This window comes from Vespa velutina, chromosome 3 (assembly GCF_912470025.1).
Source record: "Vespa velutina chromosome 3, iVesVel2.1, whole genome shotgun sequence".
Taxonomy (NCBI): domain Eukaryota; kingdom Metazoa; phylum Arthropoda; class Insecta; order Hymenoptera; family Vespidae; genus Vespa; species Vespa velutina.
Window position 1 is genome coordinate 3,133,062 of NC_062190.1, and position 22,357 is coordinate 3,155,418.

At 34.9% G+C, this 22,357-nt stretch overlaps 2 protein-coding genes across 6 annotated transcripts in view; one reads left to right on the forward strand and one right to left on the reverse strand.

Moving 5' to 3' along the window:
- Nucleotides 1-3,043, forward strand: LOC124947483 (endoribonuclease LACTB2). 4 transcript variants are annotated; one of them, XM_047489673.1, is made up of 5 exons: nt 1-153; nt 250-363; nt 1,116-1,324; nt 1,511-2,144; nt 2,216-3,043. In XM_047489673.1, the coding sequence occupies exons 1-5, from the start codon at nt 16-18 to the stop codon at nt 2,348-2,350; spliced, it is 1,230 nt and encodes a 409-aa protein (XP_047345629.1). In that variant the 5' UTR covers nt 1-15; the 3' UTR covers nt 2,351-3,043. The 4 variants fall into 4 exon arrangements, with proteins under 4 accessions (XP_047345629.1, XP_047345630.1, XP_047345631.1 ...); XM_047489674.1 differs by having other exon boundaries at nt 1,161-1,324; nt 2,216-3,042; XM_047489675.1 differs by lacking the exon at nt 1-153 and having other exon boundaries at nt 256-363; nt 1,032-1,324; nt 2,216-3,040.
- Nucleotides 2,441-22,357, reverse strand: part of LOC124947476 (nuclear factor of activated T-cells 5) — a 29,862-nt gene continuing 9,945 nt past the window's right edge. Inside the window, exons 1-7 of one of the 2 annotated variants that reach the window (XM_047489654.1) lie at nt 17,139-17,401; nt 16,764-17,056; nt 9,213-9,493; nt 7,973-8,279; nt 7,008-7,526; nt 6,435-6,902; nt 2,441-6,363 (exon numbers count right to left, since the gene is read on the reverse strand). In XM_047489654.1, the coding sequence (XP_047345610.1) occupies nt 4,031-6,363; nt 6,435-6,902; nt 7,008-7,526; nt 7,973-8,279; nt 9,213-9,493; nt 16,764-16,917 (4,062 nt within the window). In that variant the 5' untranslated portion in view covers nt 16,918-17,056; nt 17,139-17,401 and the 3' untranslated portion in view covers nt 2,441-4,030. Of the gene's footprint in view, nt 6,364-6,434; nt 6,903-7,007; nt 7,527-7,972; nt 8,280-9,212; nt 9,494-16,763; nt 17,057-17,138; nt 17,402-22,357 lie in introns of those variants that run through there. The other variant, XM_047489655.1, reaches the window with a different exon arrangement.

Here is a 22,357-nt window from a genome sequence, read left to right on the forward strand (position 1 = left end):
ATTCAATAGATTGGCATGGGTCTGATTTTTCATAGAGAGGCTCATTTTGTCATGGATCATGGGATTCAATTTTTACATGGAAGTTTATGGAATCTTTCCGTATTATATGGAGAAAGAAAATGTCAGCGAGCACAGATATGGTTGTTCGTAAAGGTGATTAAGTTTTATCGTAGATTCCGTTTTATTGTTCGAAATTTCTAAAGCATTTAATAATGGTGATTAAAAATTCCAATGTTGTTTTCTACTTAGTTGGAATCTAAACTCTCGATAAGTGTCATGTCACCTCGGTCCGCAGATTTTAGAGTAGAATCATCATCAACCTATGGATCTCTACAAATAACAATCTCATCGTGGCGATACCTGGTTCGGTATTACTATCGATATATATGTATATATATATATATATATATATATATATATATATATATATATATATATCGAAATCTAAATCTAGGTTATATAACGTAACTATTACTGGACGATCAATTGCATATTTTAATGCATTTTCAAAATCTTTTCTTTCTATTTCTAACTATACACTAAAGTACTTATATTTTACATTGCTAATCATACTTCAACAGATAAATAGATTGGATATAGTAGAATTCTAAAATAATTTCCTAGAGAAACCTACAGAAGACGTTTAATTTCTTTATTATTCTTATTTATTCTTATTTATACTTCTCAGATTTTTTATATTTTACTTATGCATCGTATCCACATATCTCAGAATTCAAGATATGCATCAAGATATGCCTTCTACTTTTGTTGTTATAGTTTTTTATATTTTATATTTTATATGTTATGTTACATAACTTATGTATCTAATCGTAAGCAATATTGAGACTAAGGGCTGTTTAAATACACTTCAATTATTTGTATAAATAATTAATAAGAAACAAAAGATATAAAAAGTTTATATAATTAACAAATACTTTTCAATTAATCTATCTTCAGAAAAATATAATCTGTAGAAGTAAAATTTTTACTATATACAAAAATTTTTATTAGACACTAACTAAATTTTTTAGGTTATGAGTGATTATATAAGCTACTTAAGCTTATATACCGATGAAATAGACACTTGGTACAATAGTTTCTTATTATACTTGTAGTTCATATTTTGTCCATATTTGTCGCTAAAATCACATACGCCACAGCGCAGTTTTAATGCAATTGAATACAAAAGAAGAATGACGATGCGATTAACATCTTTGCCTTTAATATCCAAAATTTCCAATAAAATCATTCGGATTCTTGGATGCAATCCTGGTCCTATGACACTTCAAGGCACAAATACATATCTTATTGGTTCAGGAACAAAGTAAATATTAATAGTAATTATTAGAAGAGAACATATCAACATATTATTTATCATTGTCTTACATACATATAGAATATTGCAGAACCATTAAAATTAAAATAATCAAATCAAATTGAAAAAGAAGGAAAATATAATATTTTGAGATCATATCGCTATATTATAATTAATATTAATATTTAATTATAGGCGTGTATTAATTGATACAGGAGACGTAGAAACATCAGCCGAGTATATCAAATTATTAAAAAATGTACTTATAGAAGAAAATGCTACAATAGAGCATGTGATAATCACACATTGGCATCACGATCATATCGGTGGTATAAATTCTGTTCAAGAATTATTAATGACAACAAAGCCTAATGACAATCCACCAACGATATGGAAATTACCTACATATGAAAAACTTCAAGTAACACCTGATCTTTTAAAACAATGTAAATCATTAAAAGATGAACAAATAATTGAAGTAGAAGGAACAAAAATACAAGTGAAACATACACCTGGTCATACAACGGATCATGTATGCCTATTATTAAAGGACGAACATAGTTTGTTTAGCGGTGATTGCATTTTGGGTGAAGGCACCGCCGTATTTGAAGATTTACACGATTATATGATTTCTTTACAAAAAATTTTAGATATAAAACCATCTGTAATTTATCCTGGTCATGGGCCTATTATAAAAGATCCTGTTCCACGTATTGAATATTATATTCAGCATCGAAAACAAAGGGAGGAACAAATTTTAAATGTTTTAAAAGAAAATAGTAACTCTAGTTTCATGTCAGAAATGGATATTGTACAAATTATATATAAGGTTGTAATCTAATAATGTAATTTCATTAATTACAAGTATGTACTATCAATATACATTACCTATATTTTTAGAACACTCCAAAAAATCTCTGGCCTGCAGCAGCACATAATGTAATGCATCATTTACAAAAATTACTAAAAGAAGCAAAAGTAGTAGGCAAAGAGGGTGAATGGAAAATCGCAGAAAATATAAAATTTGATACATAGTAACATAAGCATTTAATTATAAATATTGTGAATAATGAACTACCTATAATATAAAATTTGTATATATGTACTAAGAAAACTACATCGAGCAATGCTGTGAAACATTTATTCAACTTATAGAAGTAACAATAATACATACTCATGGGCATTCTTTCAGATGGCAAATCTTTAACACTTGATGTGCGTATACAGTGTACAATATATATTACAAATAAGTTTCAGTGACAAAATACATACCACATAGTATAATGATTTCTTTTTTATAATTTTGCCATTCAGCTATTTTGCAAGTGAGATGCATCTTACATCTCGATCGTGAATGCACTTACGTGATCATGGACATTATATCGGCACATTTAGATGATTGATATAAAATATATGTTTTGCTACAAAGATATATCACGACAATAAATGTTTCAATATTTTCGTTATAAAATTCGCATTTATAGTATTAGATAATCTTGGCGAGTATTCGTACTCATAGTACTTATAGCACCCCTTATTAAGAACAAAAGGGAATATATCCCAATATAATTCGATGTTACGCATGTATTTATGTCGTATCTACATACGTACATATAAGTGCGCATGTGTGTACATGTATATGTAGACTTCGTTAAATCTTCAATAAGTTCACTTGACCTCGTATCTGGCCGTTCATTCGTCTCTTTGGGTAAATGTAAAAAATATATATTTATATATATGGCTGTGTGTATGTGTATATATATATATATATATATATATATATATATATATATATATATATTTCTTTTTTCGTATTTATATATATCACGATATATATATAACATATATACCTCTAACTATTACTCTCTATATTGACATATATAATAATATATAATCTCTCTGTCATCAATAATATAGTCAACGTAATCACATAATTATATCATCAGTACTAATTAACAACAAAAAATATCAATTATTAAACAACGTGTAACGTAAAAAATATATTATACTTAATATTTAATTGGAACGAAGTCAGATAACAAATGATCCATTTTTTATAATGAAATCAAGTCAGAAGAGGAAAAGTAGAATCAAATTATGTTTCTCGGAATCATATGTTAAAATATGATAAGTTTAAATTGGCTACACTCAATTCCATGACTGTGCACAGAGATTTCATTTTGAGTGGGGTCAGTACACGATTGATCACATAGGATATAATATACTTACGATAATTTTTCTTTCTTTCTTTTGTAACACCTTTGCGAAAGAAAGACCAATTCGAGATATTTCGTAAGAATAAAGGCACCTGGATGCGCAGACATTGATATAGATAAATTAATGAATTATCACATTTGACAACTCGTAAAAAAGAATATAACGAAACCCTAATTGTCGCGCGGTATGCGCCCGTCTCACTTAACATATACATGCACATTTCGATTGTTCCGGAGTTGCAACGGATTTCGTTCATACTTATAAATAATAATAATAATAATAATAATAATAATAATAATAAAAAATCGACTTCATTCCTATCACACACAAACTCGTAAAGGATATCGTGGCACTGTATCGTGGCACGTAAAAATCGTTGGTACTGTATTTAAAGTAAACGATTTTGACGAACATCTTATCGAACGTCTTGACGAGTCTTCACGATGCATTTATTAAACAGATCGAATATATTCTTTGTATGATAAGAAAGTGGCAGTACTACATCAAAAAGCCACCCTGAGGATCAAAACAGCTATGATTAATGTAATTGAGAAGTTCGTGTTCTGACATGGAAGTGAGTTCCTGAGGTAGCATGTTTCCCACATCTTCAGGCTTTCTCACGGAAGAACCAGCAGCGCTTGGTGCTGTGTTTGGTATGGATGCGTTAACGTTCTGTCTATTAGGAGTAACAGGTAAAGCAACAGGTGGCGATTTGCTAGTGACTTGCTCGACTATATTACTTTGTCCAGGAGGTGACTTAGGTAAAATCCCTTCCATGGCACTATTCATTAGTTGAGCGCTTTGAGTCGCTACGCTGTTTAGTATATTTTTTGTAGCAATGATGGCGTGCGCCGTAGTCGTCGTGATTGGTCGATTATTGATAATATCTTTTGTAGCATTCGTAATTACGTTGTTGATTGCTTGCTCAGCTGCAGTTGTTAATCTCTGCTGCGAAGGTTCTTGAGCAGCACCGCTAGCCAAGGCAGAACTTGCTTCTGCCACAAATCCTGCTGGCTGATTCAACATTGATCCAATGTCTTGTTGAACAGCTTGCTGCATAGCTTGTGCCGCTTGAGCCTGTTGTACCGCCTGCTGAACAGCTTGCACCTGTTGAACTACTTCCTGAGTTGCTTGCTGTACAGCTTGTTGTACGACTTCTTGTGTGGCTTGCTGTACAGCTTGCTGAACTGCAGGTACCTGTACCTGTTGTACCGCTTGAACTTGCTGCACTGCTTGTTGAACTACTTGTGCGTGCTGTACAACTTGCTGTACTACTTGTTGTTGCGCTTGTTGTACGGCTTGTACCGCCTGCTGTTGTACCTGAGCTACCACTTGTTCTACCTGCTGTTGTGCGTGCGCAACAACCTGTTCGACCTGTTGTACTTGTTGCTGTATTACCACAACTTCCTGTTGAGTTAGAGCTTGCATCTGTTGAATATGATCGGCCGTTGTAGCTATTGTTTCATTTGTAACTTGAAGCGCGTTATGTGACTGAACTGTTGAATTAGGCGTTCCATTTGCAGTTACCGACGATTCCTGTATCGTAACTGGTGGCAAAAGAGCAGCGTTAATCGTCGTGAGTAAACTCTCATTGGATGAAGACTCTTGAACTGACGCGGAAGACGAGACAGCGTTTGCACCAGTTGCTGCCATTGGTGGCACCGACTGTGAAACCGATTGTGGCATTAGAGCTTCGAGCAGCATCGTCTTCACTGGGATTGGTGGACTCGTTCTAGTTCCTTGCTGCGGACTGGATATAGCATCGTCGACGTGATTCATTATGTTTGTAGAATTCGGGTTTACTGATTGCAAAGGTGACACAATTTGATGAGATTCTGCAGCGGAATTCACTAGCACGTCCAATTTCACAGCTGCAGCTTGCGCAGAAGGTACCAAGAGACCAGTTTGAGATTGTTGAGCCGCTTGTCGATTAGAAGTGATTATAGAAGCTCGTTGTTGCATGGCATCTACAAAATTACTTTCAGCATTTTCTTGCTCTTTCACCGTAGATACGGTAGATTCGATGTGACTCAAATATTCTTCTACGCTGTGACCGCTTTGAGCTGGTAAAGGTTGTCCTACGGAGGAAGCAGCGAAGCTAGATAACGCATTGTACTCGGACTGATGATGTTTCATACGGAGATCGACAACACCAGCACCCTGAATACTGCCATTAGAAGTGCTTTCTGCCGCCAATATCGAATTAGTATCTTTGTTGATGTGATGTGGACTGAGAACTTTGACTTGTGATGATTCATGCATACTTCCGAATGTATTCTGATGAGTAGACACCATAGTTAGAGGATGTTGATTACGTATTAGATCCACAACACCAAGAAGACTCACAGCTTCTTGTACCGGAGAACCGTTTGCAGGTACAGTTACTGATCTGATCATACTGGACTGGGCAGGTTCTCTGGAATTCTCATTAACGAGTTGTTGTAAAGGACTTGTTCCCGTTGGACCATTCGCTGTAGGTGTTGGTATACTTTGCATACTATTATCACTGAGCATGCTGTTTTCGCTGTTCTCATCCAATACTTCTGTTTTTAAATTGTCCGGAAGAATTAATTGAAGATTCGAAGAGGAGCGTCGATTTAAAAGAGGATTTGATATTAAGGATGGAGGTGGCATCATTACATCGGCTGAGGAATTCTGACAGCTTGGTGACTGAGAGGTCCACATCATTACTGGTGTTACTTGAGATTGCGTAGCTGTTGGAGGAGGACTTGGATCGCTTTTAAGAGCTTCTGGTGGCTGATTCGGTGCTTGTTGAGATTGCATCGTTGTCAAGAAATTTGATGTTGCTGTAGCGGCAGACTGTACCAAAGCTGAAAAGTAGTGAACATTATTAGTAATTCACAAAAATATTAAGCGATATTATTGAATTTTGAACACTCACTGTTGGCGGGAACACCGGTTGTCAAGGTTACTGCCGAAGGAGACGACGATAGAGCAGCAGCCTCACCGTTTGTCGTAGCAAGTGGTGGTGTTATAGATTCGACTTTACTCATTGATGGTTCGGAAGAAGTGGATGCAGCCGTGTAGAAAAAGGTGTGTGGTTCGCTCGTTTTTCCCGAAGATACCGCATAGAGTTTTACGCTTACAGTTTCCGAAGGAGCCAAGTCTTGGCGTCTATAAGCCGGCACAACGCATACCAAATGAGTTTGCTGAAGGAATTCTTTATCGGGTAGGACGGCACATTCCCAGTGAGGCTCCAAATTGCTGGACATATCGTTGTTATCCAATTGAAACACTATACGAGTGTCTTTCAGGAAATTCTTTCCCAGAATAAATAATTCTAGTCCTCCGGTACACGGACAGGAAGTTAAAGATTTTTTGCAAATTTCAGGAATACCTGGTGGTTGAGCTAAAAGATCAAATCTTCCTTTAATTTTCATTCGTGTTACTGAACTTCATTAACACCTTTTATTTCTTTCATTTATAATATCATTTACCATTTTCGGATACTCACTGCAAACTATAGGGTGTGAACAAACTTGCAACGTTTCCGTAATACCATCCGAGTTAGTAATTGTCGTCCGGAAAACCATACGACATCTCGTGGATTTTTTCTTGCTTCGTCCTTGAAGTACACCTGCTTCTTGTGGAAATCTGTGTTCCACGTCAACATTACGTTCCTTTAAGATACCAACGCAATCGCAGGTTACAACCATATCTTTCGAAGGATCCATATCCACTTCGATAACGATCGTGCCATCGATTTTTCTCTCGATACAAGGCGTCGAATTTTTACCGCTAACTCGACAGGCTTGATAAAACATGTGTGGTGCTACTCTGCCAAGATCTGTGCCGATAAAAACTTGAAGGGTTGTCGGTTTGTCGTAACCGATCAAACGTACGATAGGAAATCCGTTTCCTGTGCGATCTTTCACCGCTCCTCTTGAACCTTCCGTTTGATAACGCGCACGGTGTTGTTGTTCAGGCTGACAAATGATCTGTAATTGTACCTTTCCATCTATAGATGTGGTAGCTAAAAAATTATAGAAAGTCCTTTTTAATGAAATGTTTTTTTTTCGAAAAATCCGATGTCAACGTTCGTATGCTCAATGTTTACGTTTCTCTTTTTTCTTTTTTTTTCCAAATTTCTAACAATAATTTGCACGATGTACATTGGATATCGCGCTTGATATCAAACAAAGGTATGTGAATGTTTTCCTTCTACCGAGATGCCAAGAATGTCGGTTGCTAAACATAGAACGATAACGTATCTTGGTAGTAAAAATCATGAGAATAACTACTTCGCCGAAAATAAATCAATGAGGCAACACTTTTGTTTCAACGTAACAAGATTTAATTTTCTCTTGAAGGATAATAATTTGATTATTTGACATTAAAATTGTAAGCATCGTAAGAACGAACGTCGCGCGTTGTTTAGAAATTGTTTAAATTATTTTAGAAGAATATCTTAAAACGTACAAAGTTGTGAGGTGAGGGTGACGGGGCCTTGGTGAGTTATCGGTGAGCGTTTACCCAAAACACCCATGGCTGGACGAGGTTTCGTAACACCGATGACCCTACCTACGGTGCCAGCAGTTCCGTTTCCTGTTCTAGTAGCTGAGATTGCCGTAAGACCGATGCCATTGCTCGTACCTCTATTCGAAGTTTTTCCTTCGGGATTGCCAGAATGAGGAACCTCAGGAAAAGAAAAATTTGCGTCCTCGGATTCAAGCTTTATATCCATTTTTCTTCTCTTCGAATCCTCTTCACCGACGCCGTTCCACGCCTGTTAATCCAATCAACGAATTCTCATTAATAAATGCCACAATATAATAAATATTAACCATTAACTTTTGCGCAATCGAAAGATTAGGAGAAGGAACCGATGATCTTAGAACTTTAGGAAAGCGTTGATCTTTTGATCCTTCACAAGATATATAGACACGACCCATATGTCCAGCGAGCTAACAAGTAAAGACAAATTGATCGTCATGAAACTCGCATGAGTGTTCATCCATCGTGCTCAGTTCAATCTAACGAATCAGAGCATCCATTGTGCGGGTTCAACCACCGTACTATATCATCGTCCAGTGACGATGTTAGCAAACGGACACGTTGATACCATGCTAGTATTTACCGGTGGTGCAATCAAGGATGAACATTCAAAGTGAATTTTAAAGGCTTCGTTCCCCGGCTTCTTCGAGTTCTAGCGACAGAACTTTAGAAGAGCAATGTTATTTTCATTTCTGATGGCCCGAGACAATCGTAAAACATTTTCATGTCCTCAACATGATACTCTCGATGGATCCGTTAATAACCACAATCGATAGCTTCTGTTTCGCGCGATCTCACTCGTATCGGAGAGCGCAAAAGATCACGAAGAACTCGCTACAAGCGAGCATAAACATCTTTGATCATGGAGAATACTTGCTCACGTACAATCACCGACGATGATATTCCGATAAGACGCGAATGTATCGCCACTTTACACTGATAATCGTTGATAACAATGCAGCCGTTGCTCCGCGGAGAATTTTATCGGCTAATGGATAACCCCCGGCTCACGTATATATAAATAAACAATATCTTCACCGCGAATGCAAGTATTACAATTCTGCGCTACCGTACAACAAATTTTTCGATTGGAAGTTTCATTAACTTTTTAAACTTGCGTCTACGTTATTGTTACAATCTATAATTAAAATAAAATTTAACAAACGTTAGCGGTGTTGAGCTGTTGTTGTCGTTCTTCGAAACCAAGACCAGAATCGTTCGAATTGTCGCAAGCGTCTTGCGCCGAGCTGGTTGCCCTTGCTTCGTGATCATCCGAATTTTGAGCAGTGGCACCGCTCAAAGGAATCGACGATTGCTGCTGTTGGTGCTGCTCTCGTTGCTGGTGAACCGCTCTCCTGTTGATTGAGTGCGTTCGATTGTTAGGTGCTGTGGAACTCCTTAAAATGGATCCTGTCACCGTGGACGATGAGCCTCCTGCATTGTTACCTGAAACACCAACAAGTATGGAAATGTAACGAAGATGTCTACTTTTCTACGAATTATTCGTTCGAGATTCTCAAACACTCCCGAGAACGTACTGCTTATCTAAATTTTATTATATCTTCTTAATATACTTCGTCCGAAGTGAATTTGCTCTAAAAATATTGTGTTAACTGTTTTCTTATGAAAACGTGCTATGCATTATAGGTGATTTTTTTCTTCTGATGAAGTCTAAGCATGATAAAACGATCACGAGGAAAATCGCAAAGTATTTAATGTATTAAAAAGAGGAATGAAAAAATGAGAAACGAGAATTATTTTCGTAGGCTTGCGAGACATCGGTGTCGATAATGTCGCGTTTTAAAGACATTTTTACGGATTTTCGGTAATGTTTGTTCACGGCTTGTACACATGTTAGATTATTATCATTTGCTGGATTAAAGTCCAAAGATCAAAATATTCTATAACTGTGGAGGAGGAGGAAGAAGAAGAAAAAAAAAGAAGATGAAAAAAAAAAGAAGAAGAAGAAGAAGTAGTAGAAGTAATAGAAGACAAAGCAGTAGAAGAAAAAAAAACAGATAAATGATGAGATCTAGGACAATGAAAGAACGAGAAACAAGATGACGATGTTGACGCTGATAATCCTTATGAAGATGATGATTAGGAAAAATAAAAAATTACTTCTGATGAGAAAGAAAAAAAATTATAAAGAGAAAGATTGCGAAGAGCAAGACAATAACGATGAAGAAAAAAAAAAGAAAATAGAAAAGAAAAAAGCAAAATAAAAAAGAAAAAGAAAAATGAAGAGTAGGATAGCAGAATAAAGCAATGTCGGATAATCTAAGTATAGAACGACGACTGCCGGACGGAATAATTGCGTAGGGGTAAAGTTGCAATCGCGAACGCAACTGGTGGTGCTAGAGAAACTGGGGGTTTCGATCCACCCCGCCTCATATGTTCTCTCTCTCTCTCTCTCTCTCTCTCTCTTTCTCTCTCTCTCTCTTTCTCTCTCTCTCTCTTTCTCTCGTAGAGCGTGGAAGAATATGGAGGGGTGAGTATGGCGACTAATGGGCGCTTGCACACTTGCAAGATGCATCAGTGTGAACGTCGAGGAAAATCACGGGACGATGTCAACGACCCGCGCACGACCCTACATTTCCAATCTCATTGCGCTTCACTTTTCTCCACCCATTACCTCCTCCTTCAGCCTCCCTCTCGCGAGTCTCGCGGATCCTGCAAGTGTTATTTGTCATAGCGGTATCGATCATACGCCGGGAACGTCGCTTCATTTTTCTCAACATCAAAGCATCTCTCTCTCTCTCTCTCTCTCTCTCACTCTGTTTTCTAATCAACAGTCTCTGACAACTCGATCAGTTTTTTATCCATTTAATTTGATCTAATGATTAGTCACAACCGTAGTTAAAGTCTTTTCGAACTATTTATATAATACTAAAATTTAATTAACAACGAAATCCCTTCGGTCTTTTCGTTTCTTCTTATTATTCTTCCATTTTTTCGTCTTCCGCTATTAATTTGATTAATTAAAATTCTGTTTTAAAATCCCACGCTCTCTTATAATCGAAAAGATAATTTAGCCAATCTTTAAAGACCCTTTTTAATCAGCCTGCTTAACGTACGACGATCGTTTTATTGTCATCTGTGGCGACGTCTTTCAAGACGCTTATTTGCCTCGCGCGTTCGATCACAATAACGAAAAGAATCCTTTTTCTCGATTTTCGTTCATTGATCGACTCTGCTTTTAATCTACATGGTACATATGACGTTCTAGTTAATTAAGTTGATGATGTAGAGACAATAAAGATAAGGAGGATCAACAGAATTTCAGTTTTGATTGACATCACGTTGAAAGAGAAAGGAAGAGAAAGACAGACATACAAAGAGTTACCGAATCAGACGTGGTTGTCTGTTCTCACATGCTTCAAGATATATATATCGTCGGATATATGCAATAAAGATAATAAAGATAAAAATTGTAATATTTTTACAGAATGCAGTTATAGGATAGATCACATCTCGTCAAAATTTTGCAGAGATATTTACATCGATGGACAATTGCATCTGAATAAATTTAAATGCTCTGAAAATAACGATCGAAGCCGGTACGATGGAAGGGTACCGGCAGGCAATGGGTTACATGCAACTTGGCTGGAATATGAATTGGGCTTTCCTTCTTTTTCTTAGGTCAAACTCAGCTAGTATTTGCGTCTCCTTGATCGTCCTCGGTAGACCCAGGAGAAGCAGAAGCTCGAGCATGTATTTGTGAATATTTTCTCTCTCTCTCTCTCTCTCTCTCTCTCTCTCTCTCTCCCTCCCTCCCCCTCTTTCTTTTTCTCTCTCGATAATAGGATCGATAAACATCGTTACTATTACATTGTAAACAGAGCAGCTCGCGCTAACTATGACGCCTCTCGAGTCTCAAGGATATTGTTACCTGTTCTTTGCTGGATCGATGCGTTCGATCCTTATCGAATCGAAAGCGTTTCCGTGCCAAGACGCCCGTTAAAAGGACCGCATGGCGAATCTTTTCCGATCAAATCCGCGAAAAATTCCACGCTTCTAAGCTTTATCTAACAAAGATTATGTCCTTTTATCTACTCTATCAGTCAGATGATTTATATAATTTTGCAAAAATACATAGAATATTGTTTTCTTTCTTCCTTTTAATTTTTTTTCTTTTTTTTTTTTATCCCACAGGAATCATTCAACTATAATTCGTATTCATTCGATCACGAAGTCTGGCAATTTGAATATGACTTTATCTGTTTATAAAATCAAGATAAGATAGCAATCTTTCTGGTCGCTTCAAATTTTGCTATAGATACGCGGTACATTGACCTAATGCATTTCGAAGGTAAAGACGCTAATAAAAGACGGCGCTAAAATTCGAGATCGAGAAAAGCAAACAAAAGTTCTTGAGAGAAGATAACTTCTTAATGAGAATTTTACGCGTCAATTAGATACCATTTAAAAGAGAGAGAGAGAGAGAGAGAGAGAGAGAGAGAGAGAGAGAGAGAGAGAGAGAGAGAGAGAGAGAGAGAGAAAGAGAAAAGGTTAAAATAAATTTGATTTGTTAGCCCTAGTCTTATATTATTACTATTGTTAACACAAATTAGTAACAACATATTTTGTTATTTACACAAGTTTTGTTACATTTGTACAATTTTATTGATAAAGTATGAAAATTAGACACTTCTTTCTTTCTTTCTTTTTTCCTCGTTTCTCTTTCAGCTCCTAAACTATTGCGAAAGAAGTTCGCGTGGCACGATGACAGTCTGTGTATACTTAATGACATCGCTGATAGCCTACTTAAGAGCTCGAGATAACACAGAAGGATCCGTACGCGGGCATGACGATGCACAGTGCTTCTGTTCGAGGCTATACGAATTTTCGATTGGCAATGATTTACCCCGACGATCGTTGCTCACTTGTATGTTGAAAAGTGTATTCGATCCAACGGCGGATTACTCGAGAACATTGATAACAAAATAAACAATTTGCCAAATATAAAAACGTGTTCAATAGTCTAATACGAATAAACGAATTAATATTTAAACATTTTTAATTTATTATTTAAGATGAAATTAAAAATTAACGTAACACGAAGATTAGTAATCAATATATAGAACAAATGTAACGTGATTGAAGGATATTGAAGGAAAAAAGATTATCATTGAACGATCATTACTATGCTATTCAGATAACGTAATCAACAATACGTAAGATCTGTAAAATTTGTTTAATCAATCGATCGGATAGATCTTTTTCTTGCAAATTCGAACGATTCGCGATGAACGACCGTGATCTGTCGTAACGATGAAACATACATACTTATTGCAGATAGCTCATCTTATCTCTCTCTCTCTCTCTCTCTCTCTCTCTCTCTCTCTCTCTCTCTCTCTTTCTCTTTCTTACTGTCTCTCCCACTTTTTTAATGAAAAAAATAAACGTTATACTTACTTGTAGTAGAACTAAACTGGCGATAGTGTTCGACCAATTGAGTCAATGTAATTGATAGTCTAACATGCGGGTGTGCGTATGTATGTGCTGTATATCTATTAATGTGGATATAGACACGTCGACGAAATGGAAGTCGAGCGCGCGTCTTTTCGACGACGCACATGCTCAAAACACGTGCGCGAGTGTGGCATGAGATTTTAATCGGACGAATCGAAATTCGAGAATACGGGGGCCAAGTGAAAGGAGGAGCAAGTAAAGAGATCCGTTCATTGGTCAATCCGGTTTAATGAAAGATGATAAGTTAATCTTTCTCATTTTATCTTGAATGCTAGTTTTACCTCAATAATAGATAATAAGAGAGAGAGAGAGATAGAGAGAGAGAGAGAGATACTTATTTTATATTCATACACATATCGATTGCCTCGATCTAATGAACCCTACTACTGATACAATCACATAGTCTTTGACCGAGGATATTTAATTAAACATAAAAAAAGAAAAAGAAAATAAAAAACATAAAAGAAAAAAAAGAAAAAAAAAAAAAAGAATAGACGGATATCTAAGAAATGGAATTAAAAGTTGATAATCGATAGCTCGATGAAGGTCTGCTTCGAATCGATGACAAGTAAAGTTCGTTGCATCTACGACACAGAGTATAAAAAGATAAAAAGAAGCAGGCTACAAGAGATTGCTCACATTCTTGAAAGAATTTGATCGACGCAATAACGTAATTGCATTCCTGATATTATTTAATGAGATGTCCAGAAAGAGAGAGAGAGAGAGAGAGAGAGAGAGAGATACGCAGTCGCAAAGATTTCTTAAATCTCGTTAACGGTCAAGCTTTTGCTTGGAAATTAATAAAGAATAGGTATTCATAAAATGTTTAATCTTTTATTTACAAAGAATAAATTAAAAGCGCCTAACTCGATCGTGTTAAGTATGCAAGAAATGAAAGTACATTCGATGATTCACTTTTAATCGATGGAAATATATTATTAATTTAATACTTCGATGCATTTATTATCGATTTAAAAATAAATGATGAAATTTAATATAAAAAAGCGAGCAGATGCTTACTTCGAAGCGAAATAATTATTTTTTTTTAGATACCTTCCGACTGAAATAATTCTTATGAAATATAGTATATTTTCATGTGTTTTCATAAAATCCATAAATATAAAGGTGTCTATAATGGCAATAGTTATTGTGATTCAAAAATAAAAAATAAGAAAAACAAACATTTATCGAAAAGTATATACGTGTATATATGTTTGTGTGTATATATATATACACACACTCATACATACATATATATATATATATATATATATATATATATATATATATATATACATATATAAATTTTATTCCGACTAACATAATCGTTTAACGCACGTGTTTAACCGCGAGACATCAAGGTCAGGAGAATAGAAGCTGGAAAAGAAGCTACATTTTTGGACTTTCTCCTTGATTTCGACCAAAGATACACAACGATAATGACGATGACAACGACGACGAAGAAGACGACGACGGCAGCGGGTACTTACGACACAAGTTGCCGATGTAAAATCACGCCTTTCGTCCGTCAAATTAACGATCTATGTTAATTCGGCAGGTATTTTGAGACGATAGGAGAGGAACCAGTTGGTTCTGTTCTTTCCCCAAATATCGACAATGCATTTGTCAAGAAGATGGTCTTTTAAATTCTTATATTTTTTTGCCTCCTCCCCTCTATCTCTATCTTTTTCAGAGGCGAGTTCAATCTGAAAATAAATAATTTATCTGTTTTTTTCTCGGTCAAATGGATCGCAGTCTCGTCGAAAGAATGTTCGGCTTATTTTTTCTTTTTTTTTTTTTTTTTGCTACACGATCGAAGATGACGAAAGAAAACGGTTCGAGAAGGGATGAGGAGTAAAGGAGAAAAAGAAACGTAATGCTTTCCAGTAATCGCTAGGATGACGGCGTTAATCGCGAATAGGACGAAGGTGCATCGGTGTATAATGACGAGTCATAGATTCCCTAGCACGTTATAAGCATAACGATTCATGTACAGGTTTATCCCGTGCATGTATCTATGTATATATACATATATATATATACATAGATGATACATACATGAATGTATGTATATATATATATATATATATATATATGTATGTATGTATGTATATACATACATACATACATACATGCATGGGATATATATATACATACATAAGCATACATATGTATGTATATATATATGTTTGTATATAAATACACGTAAAGTGTGTAGATGGCAACGTGATTAACATTTAACAACATAATCGAAGTTTAAAAACGTATACTCGATCTTCCGGAAGTTATAGAAAAAGTCTCCTTGATTTGTTTCCTCCGTCGAAGGAAGTTCACCGGTTTCTTAGTTTCTTGGATTGAACGTATACTATCTGACAAGGCCACAATGAATCATCCTACGAACTCAGTACGAAGAACATGGAGGAGCATGTAAGGGGGAGGAGAGCTGATGTTTTATTATTGGAGCAAAAGAATCGAATGCAATCTCCCTCTCTCTCTCTCTCTCTCTCTCTCTCTCTCTCTCTCTCTCTCTCTCTCTCTCTCTCTCTCTCTCTCTCTCTCTCTCTCTCATGCAATAAGTGTAGGTTATCTTTTAAAAGTGAGAATTGATTTTACACGATCGCCGCGTGTAATGGAGGTGGTAAAATACGAAACTTATTCTTAAGCTCACGACAACAATAATCGCGAAAAGATAATAAAGAAAAATAATTAAATCAGGATATTGACCTCGCCTCGTCCTCGCATATTTCGATATTACAAGATGTCGAACTTTTCTGGATCTTTCCCTCTTCCTCGGCCCGAATGTGATTCGATAAAAAGTGTAAATTAAGTAACAAAAAAAAAAAAAGAGAAAAGCAAAAAAAAATACAAAACAAATAGAAAACCGTTTTATCTTTGTTTTTTATTCTTCAATTTGACGCGAAAACTTATAGAGAATGTTATGAAGAATAATAATTGGTACAGATAATACTTCGAGAAAAGATAAAGAAAAAAACAAAATGAGTGATATTTTCTTTTTTTCTTTTTCATTTTTCTTGTTGCATTTTTTGTTTGATTTTGCGCAATGAAAACAAGTGAAAATGTGGTCAGAAGTCTCGGTGAAGGAAACTTGTGCTTATTCGAGAAAGAAAGCGAAAGAACAAAATCTCGCTGGGTCATACGCGAAAGAGATCCGAACGTATAGATGTTTGTTTTGATTTATTTATTTTTTCCCTTTATTCTCTAAAGTTTGAGCAAACATTACCGTGAAAATAAAGATCCGTCGGTGATATAAACTTGATGGGAATCGGACGGGCAAGTTGCAATAGCATCCCCACGTGCTCGTGACAAGGACTCGTCGAGGTGCCGCTGCCGGTCCTCCGAAGTTCTTGCCTTCTTTTTTCGAGATCGGGTGCCATCAGAGCACCTCGAAAACAAATTTCAAACAGCAGTCTTCGCTGCCAATAACGTATCACCGTATTGATTGACCGATCGATCGATCGATCGTAAAAAATATTTCTTCTTCACCGTTTTCTCTATGATCCTTCCTTTTCTCTCCTATTTCAGACGATTCGTCACACAGAGAAACTATATAAAATTCTGGATATATCGTTCGATATATCGAGCCGTCGACACTCACCAGTCATCTTTGTTGTTTCGTACATAAAAGTGAAACGAGAGAAAAAAGTAAGAGAGATAAGGAAGGAAACCTATGCAGATTAAAATATCACGGTCGCACACTTTTCACTCTCAATACCCTCGATTCTATTATGAATAAATTAAATATATTAAAATGAACAATTATAAAGGATAGAAACAAGACGGAAATAAGTGAAGGACGATAAACGTTCAATGAAAAGACCCGTACACGTCGAGTATCGTGTTCCTACTGCCGCACTTCGTTTAGAGTCAAAGCCGGCGAGCATGGTAGCGGCTCTGAGCGATACGAGTAAATAATCCCCACTCCTACCTATTTTCCACCTTCTCTTCGCCCCACTACTTCTCTAGACGTCGCCGATGTCGGCGTCGTCATCGTCATCGCAATCGTCTACGTTTTCCCCTTCTCCTTCTTTCCCCTCTCGTCATCCTAAAGATCCCAACATTCAAACTCCCGCCGAAAGCAAAGAACTCTTCGCTTCCGATCTTTACTCGCAGAAATAATTGGAACGAGACAAGTGTCGAGGATAAGAATTTTTGGCCCGCTAACAGAAGAGTTTAACGTTTACATGGTTTAACGTTTCGAATGTGTGACCAATTATTATCAGTATATGTAACGCAATTAGAGAAAATCTATATGTATTATGATTTGAAATAATGCGTAAGCTAGATATGCGATTGTGTATGTGTATATATATATATATATATATTTTTCTCTCTCTTTTTTTTTTTTAATTTATTTGAAGAACGACTTGTTCGATTTTACTGCGCAGATTATTGAGACTTGGATCAATGCCTAGTGAAATGTTTATGAGAATAGGCTATTATGTTTCTTTGGTCTATATCGAAAGTTCGTATAAAACTCGTAAATATACATTACTTGTAATTTGCTAGTGAAGAGTTTAATGTTCGTCTTCTTGTTTCTTTTTTTCTTTTATCGAATGAGGATGTGTTTGTTTCTACTATTCTCTAGTGGCGCATCTCCGACATATACATTAGAGGTGTCTTTGTAAAATATTACGTAAAATATATAGGTACATTGTAAAATATTTAAGAGACAAACAAATTTGAACTTCTATGATATATATATATATATATATATATATATATATATATATATATATAAAATATGAGTGTGCGCACACACACATCATACATGTTTTCTTAAGCAAATCGTCCCCGATCTTATTAAGTCTAATCTCTTTCTAACAAACGTAACTGAACACGCATTTGAAACATGAAACGTTGAAAAAATCTTTCGAAAGATATCATTAATCTCCAAATTCCTTTGAGGACTTATTATTATCGATGTGGATGAATCACATTTCTATTTCCTAAAAAAATATAAAAGTAGAATCTTTCGAGAAAGATGTCACTTCTCTACACGTTATGACCGAGAGACTGTTGCTGTGTAATAAGTAAAAGTGATCGTTAGAGATGGCACTAACATCAAAACTCAATTGATAATGCTCTCCGGTGGCATTGTTGCATTTTATTGTGCGTCAACAACATTCTGCGTTTTAATCGTTTTAGAACGGGTTACTCTTTAAGAAATATATCCTCTATTGTTACTGTTATTAATGTAAAAAAAAAGAAAGAAAAAAAAAGAACTACAAACAAATTTGAAATTTCTAGAAACGACGCATTGTTAGAGAGAAACCTTCATCATGGACTTTGAACGGAGTTGTAACGTCGAGACACCCAGAAAAGGTCCAAAAGGTCACAGTCGATTTGTTCTACTATCTGCGATTAATAATAATAACGATAATGCAAAGAGAAAGCGAAAGAGAAAAAGAGAGAGAGAAAGAGAGAGAGAGAGAGAGAGAGAGGGAGAGAGAGAGAGAGAGAAAAGTGGCGTTCAGACAAGGCCGAGTCCTCGCATGGACATTCCGGTAATTGCGATATATTTGTTGTAAGAAGCACGGTCACTGCCCTTTGAACCGATCAGCCCGTGTGTGCCTGACTGTATGCGAGTGTGGGTGGGTGGGTGGACTAGCGTTCTATTAATAATACCCTCGAGACATGTCGTTTCACCATTGAAAAGCGTGCCCCTGTTTTCAGTAAGGCGTTAATCATTAGTTAAACTCATCCTTGAGATTGGGATGTGTAAATTACAAACTGTCTCGCACTAATATTTAACAAATATGACGCGTGTGTGTGTCTATACACACATCCACATACATAACTTACATGTATCTATACCTGCGTGTGTACATGTATGTATAAGCAAGACCGGATAAGAATCGATGGTATTTGGAGTAACGTTATTTTCGTTATATCTTTCATCGTTCGGTCAATAACGAATATTACCAATGAGGTTTAAGATTAAATGTAAGAACATATTTATATTTTATTTTTTTCTTCTTTTTTCCGATTATCATCGTCGAAATAGATATTTTTCAATAACGATTATGACTAAAAAATGAATTCTCATTCTACGTTACGAAATCTGTTAATTATAATTACTATAGTTCTTGTTGCAGAACTCAAATCGAAAATAATAATAGTAATAATAATAATAATAATAATAATAATAATAATAATAATAATAATAATAATAATAATAATATTAATAATAATATTAATAATAATAATAATAATAATAATAATAATAATAATAATAATAATAATAATAATAATAATAATAATAATAATAATAATAATTATCATTATCATTATCATTATCATTATTATAAGCTTAAACAATTGTGCCATTCCCTTGGTAACAATGATAACTTCTTTTAATATAACGCATTATTTTCCACGTACGTATAATTAAAACGTTCAATAACGTGAATTTACGTCGAATTATTTTTTTGCTACCATTGTGCTTATGATTTAAATTAATTCACTGAATTTTAAATACAACTTGCAAGTTGCCTTTTTGTTTTAACGATCGAAGAGAATTCATCGTCGACCTTCGCCAATGCACTCTCAATTCCAAGTTCTTCAAGGACGATCACGAAATCCTTCTACCATTTCGTGAGTTTACGATGACAGGCATTATCGAAAATGACGGTACGATGAAAAAAGGAGAGGACCGATTTGCTTGAGGAAACAGGGATCTAAGCGTGATTAGATAATCGGGACTCGAACGATCAATTAACGAACGTTTCGAGGATTTTCAGAAAATCCTCAAGAAACTTTTGCAACGATATGTGTGTTTGAGGATATTAAAATAAGAAGAAAAGAAGGAGGAAGGAAAAAAAACAGAAAAAAAGAAACGAGAGAGAGAGAGAGAACCATGCGTTCATCGTCAAGTAACGGTACAAGCGAATTTATTAAAAGATTTATTTTCTTCAGTACTCTCTCGTCATTGTCGTCGTCGCTTTTACCTAAGAAAACGTCTCGTTGACGACAAATGAATACAAGAAAGAAAATAAGGTAATTAGCATTAACCAATAATTACCAAGCGACGATACCGCTCATCGTTGTCGGCATAAGGATTGATTTACAGATATCGAGCTGAATAAAACTCGAACGATATTAGTGTTGCTAGTGCCATTGCTAAATGTAAATTCAACTCTACAGTCCTATTAATATCGTTGATTATAATACGCATGAAATACACGAACACGAATGTAAGGATACTTATTACGATCGTAACGATAGCTCGTCTAGCATTACCTATTAATTTTCTTTCCTTTCTCGCTCATTTTTGAAAATCTTGAACGAAGAAAAAAAAAATGAAATCGAAGGGAAAACACAAACATCGTGATCGACAAATCGGACTTCCTCGAATCGAACTTGGCCACGACATTACGTAGCATTTCTTATAAGCTTTCTGCGTGAGACTGAATCCAATGATTAAGCCTGCAATCCGATCGTTAGAAGCGATTAGAGTAATTAGACCAGATGCTGTTGACCAACGATTACTTGACGCACAACATAATGCGATCGTTTGAATCGTCCTATCACACGTCTGATCTCCTTCGGTATAACAAAAAGAGAAGGCTAAGGAAATATGAAATATATACGTAAAAACTGCATTATTTTTTTTTCGATTAAATAAAGAAACAAATACATAATAAATAGATGTTTATTGAAATATGCTTATATGATAAACGAACGAAAACCAGAGAAGTATGAATACAAACGAAGTATAATAAATAGCCGATAAAAAGAAAATAATAATTAGTTATATAAATACATAGACAAACGAGAAACAGTACGTAATATAATGTACATGTGTATCGTAATAGATGCGGAAAGATAAGTATAATAATGATCGTAAGTAAAAAGGCGTGATGATAAGATGCCAAATGATTTGTAAAGAAAAACGTATCGGTCAAAAGAGAGAAAGAGATAAAGATAAAGATAAAAAAAAGAGGAAGATCAAGATCGAGCAGAAAAGAATAAAATGGAAAATAACGACGCATTCTCGTTCGTTCAAAGAAACAAATTAATGAAAATCAACGCGATTACAACGAGTTGACAAAGGGAAATTCAACAAATAGTGATGACTCATTATCAGTTTCAAAATTACATAGAGTTTCACTTTTTATCTCTTTTTTTCGCTATGTTAAATTCTATTGTTCACATAGATATTTTCGAGAGTTATCGCAATTGGAGAACCAACTTGAGAGAATCGAGAGACGAAAGCTGCTCGACAACAATTTAGTTCATTGATGGAAAAAGGGCATATACTTCAAAAAGCTATTTCGAGAAAAACAAAGTTTTCATTGGAGTATATCTCAATGAAAAATAATTTAATTGAAACCAATTTTTGTTAAAAATATAATAAAATGTCCTTCAAACTTGTTCTGATTCGAATATACGTTATGATTCGAAAATAATATTTGTTTCTTTTTTTCTTTTTATGAAGTTTAAAATATATCGATTTATGTACCGTTTTTCTATAAATGGGATAAAATCGTAAAAAATCGGTCCTTTTTTTGTTTATTTAATACTATATAATTAATCATTAAGTTATAACCTTTTTATATATTATTTAAATAAAATATAATATATAAAATTAAATAGAAAAATAAACAAAAAATTAAATTTTTTAAGTAAATCTTACTCTATAAATTGGAACGAATAATTTTTATTACTTGCAGCATGTTGTATAAAGTTATATTGATCATCTTTTTTCCTTAAAAAAAAAAAAAAAAAAAAAAAAAAAAAAAAATAATAAATAATTAAATAAATAAATAAATAAATAAATAAATAAATAAATAAATTTATTAAATTAAAAATGAA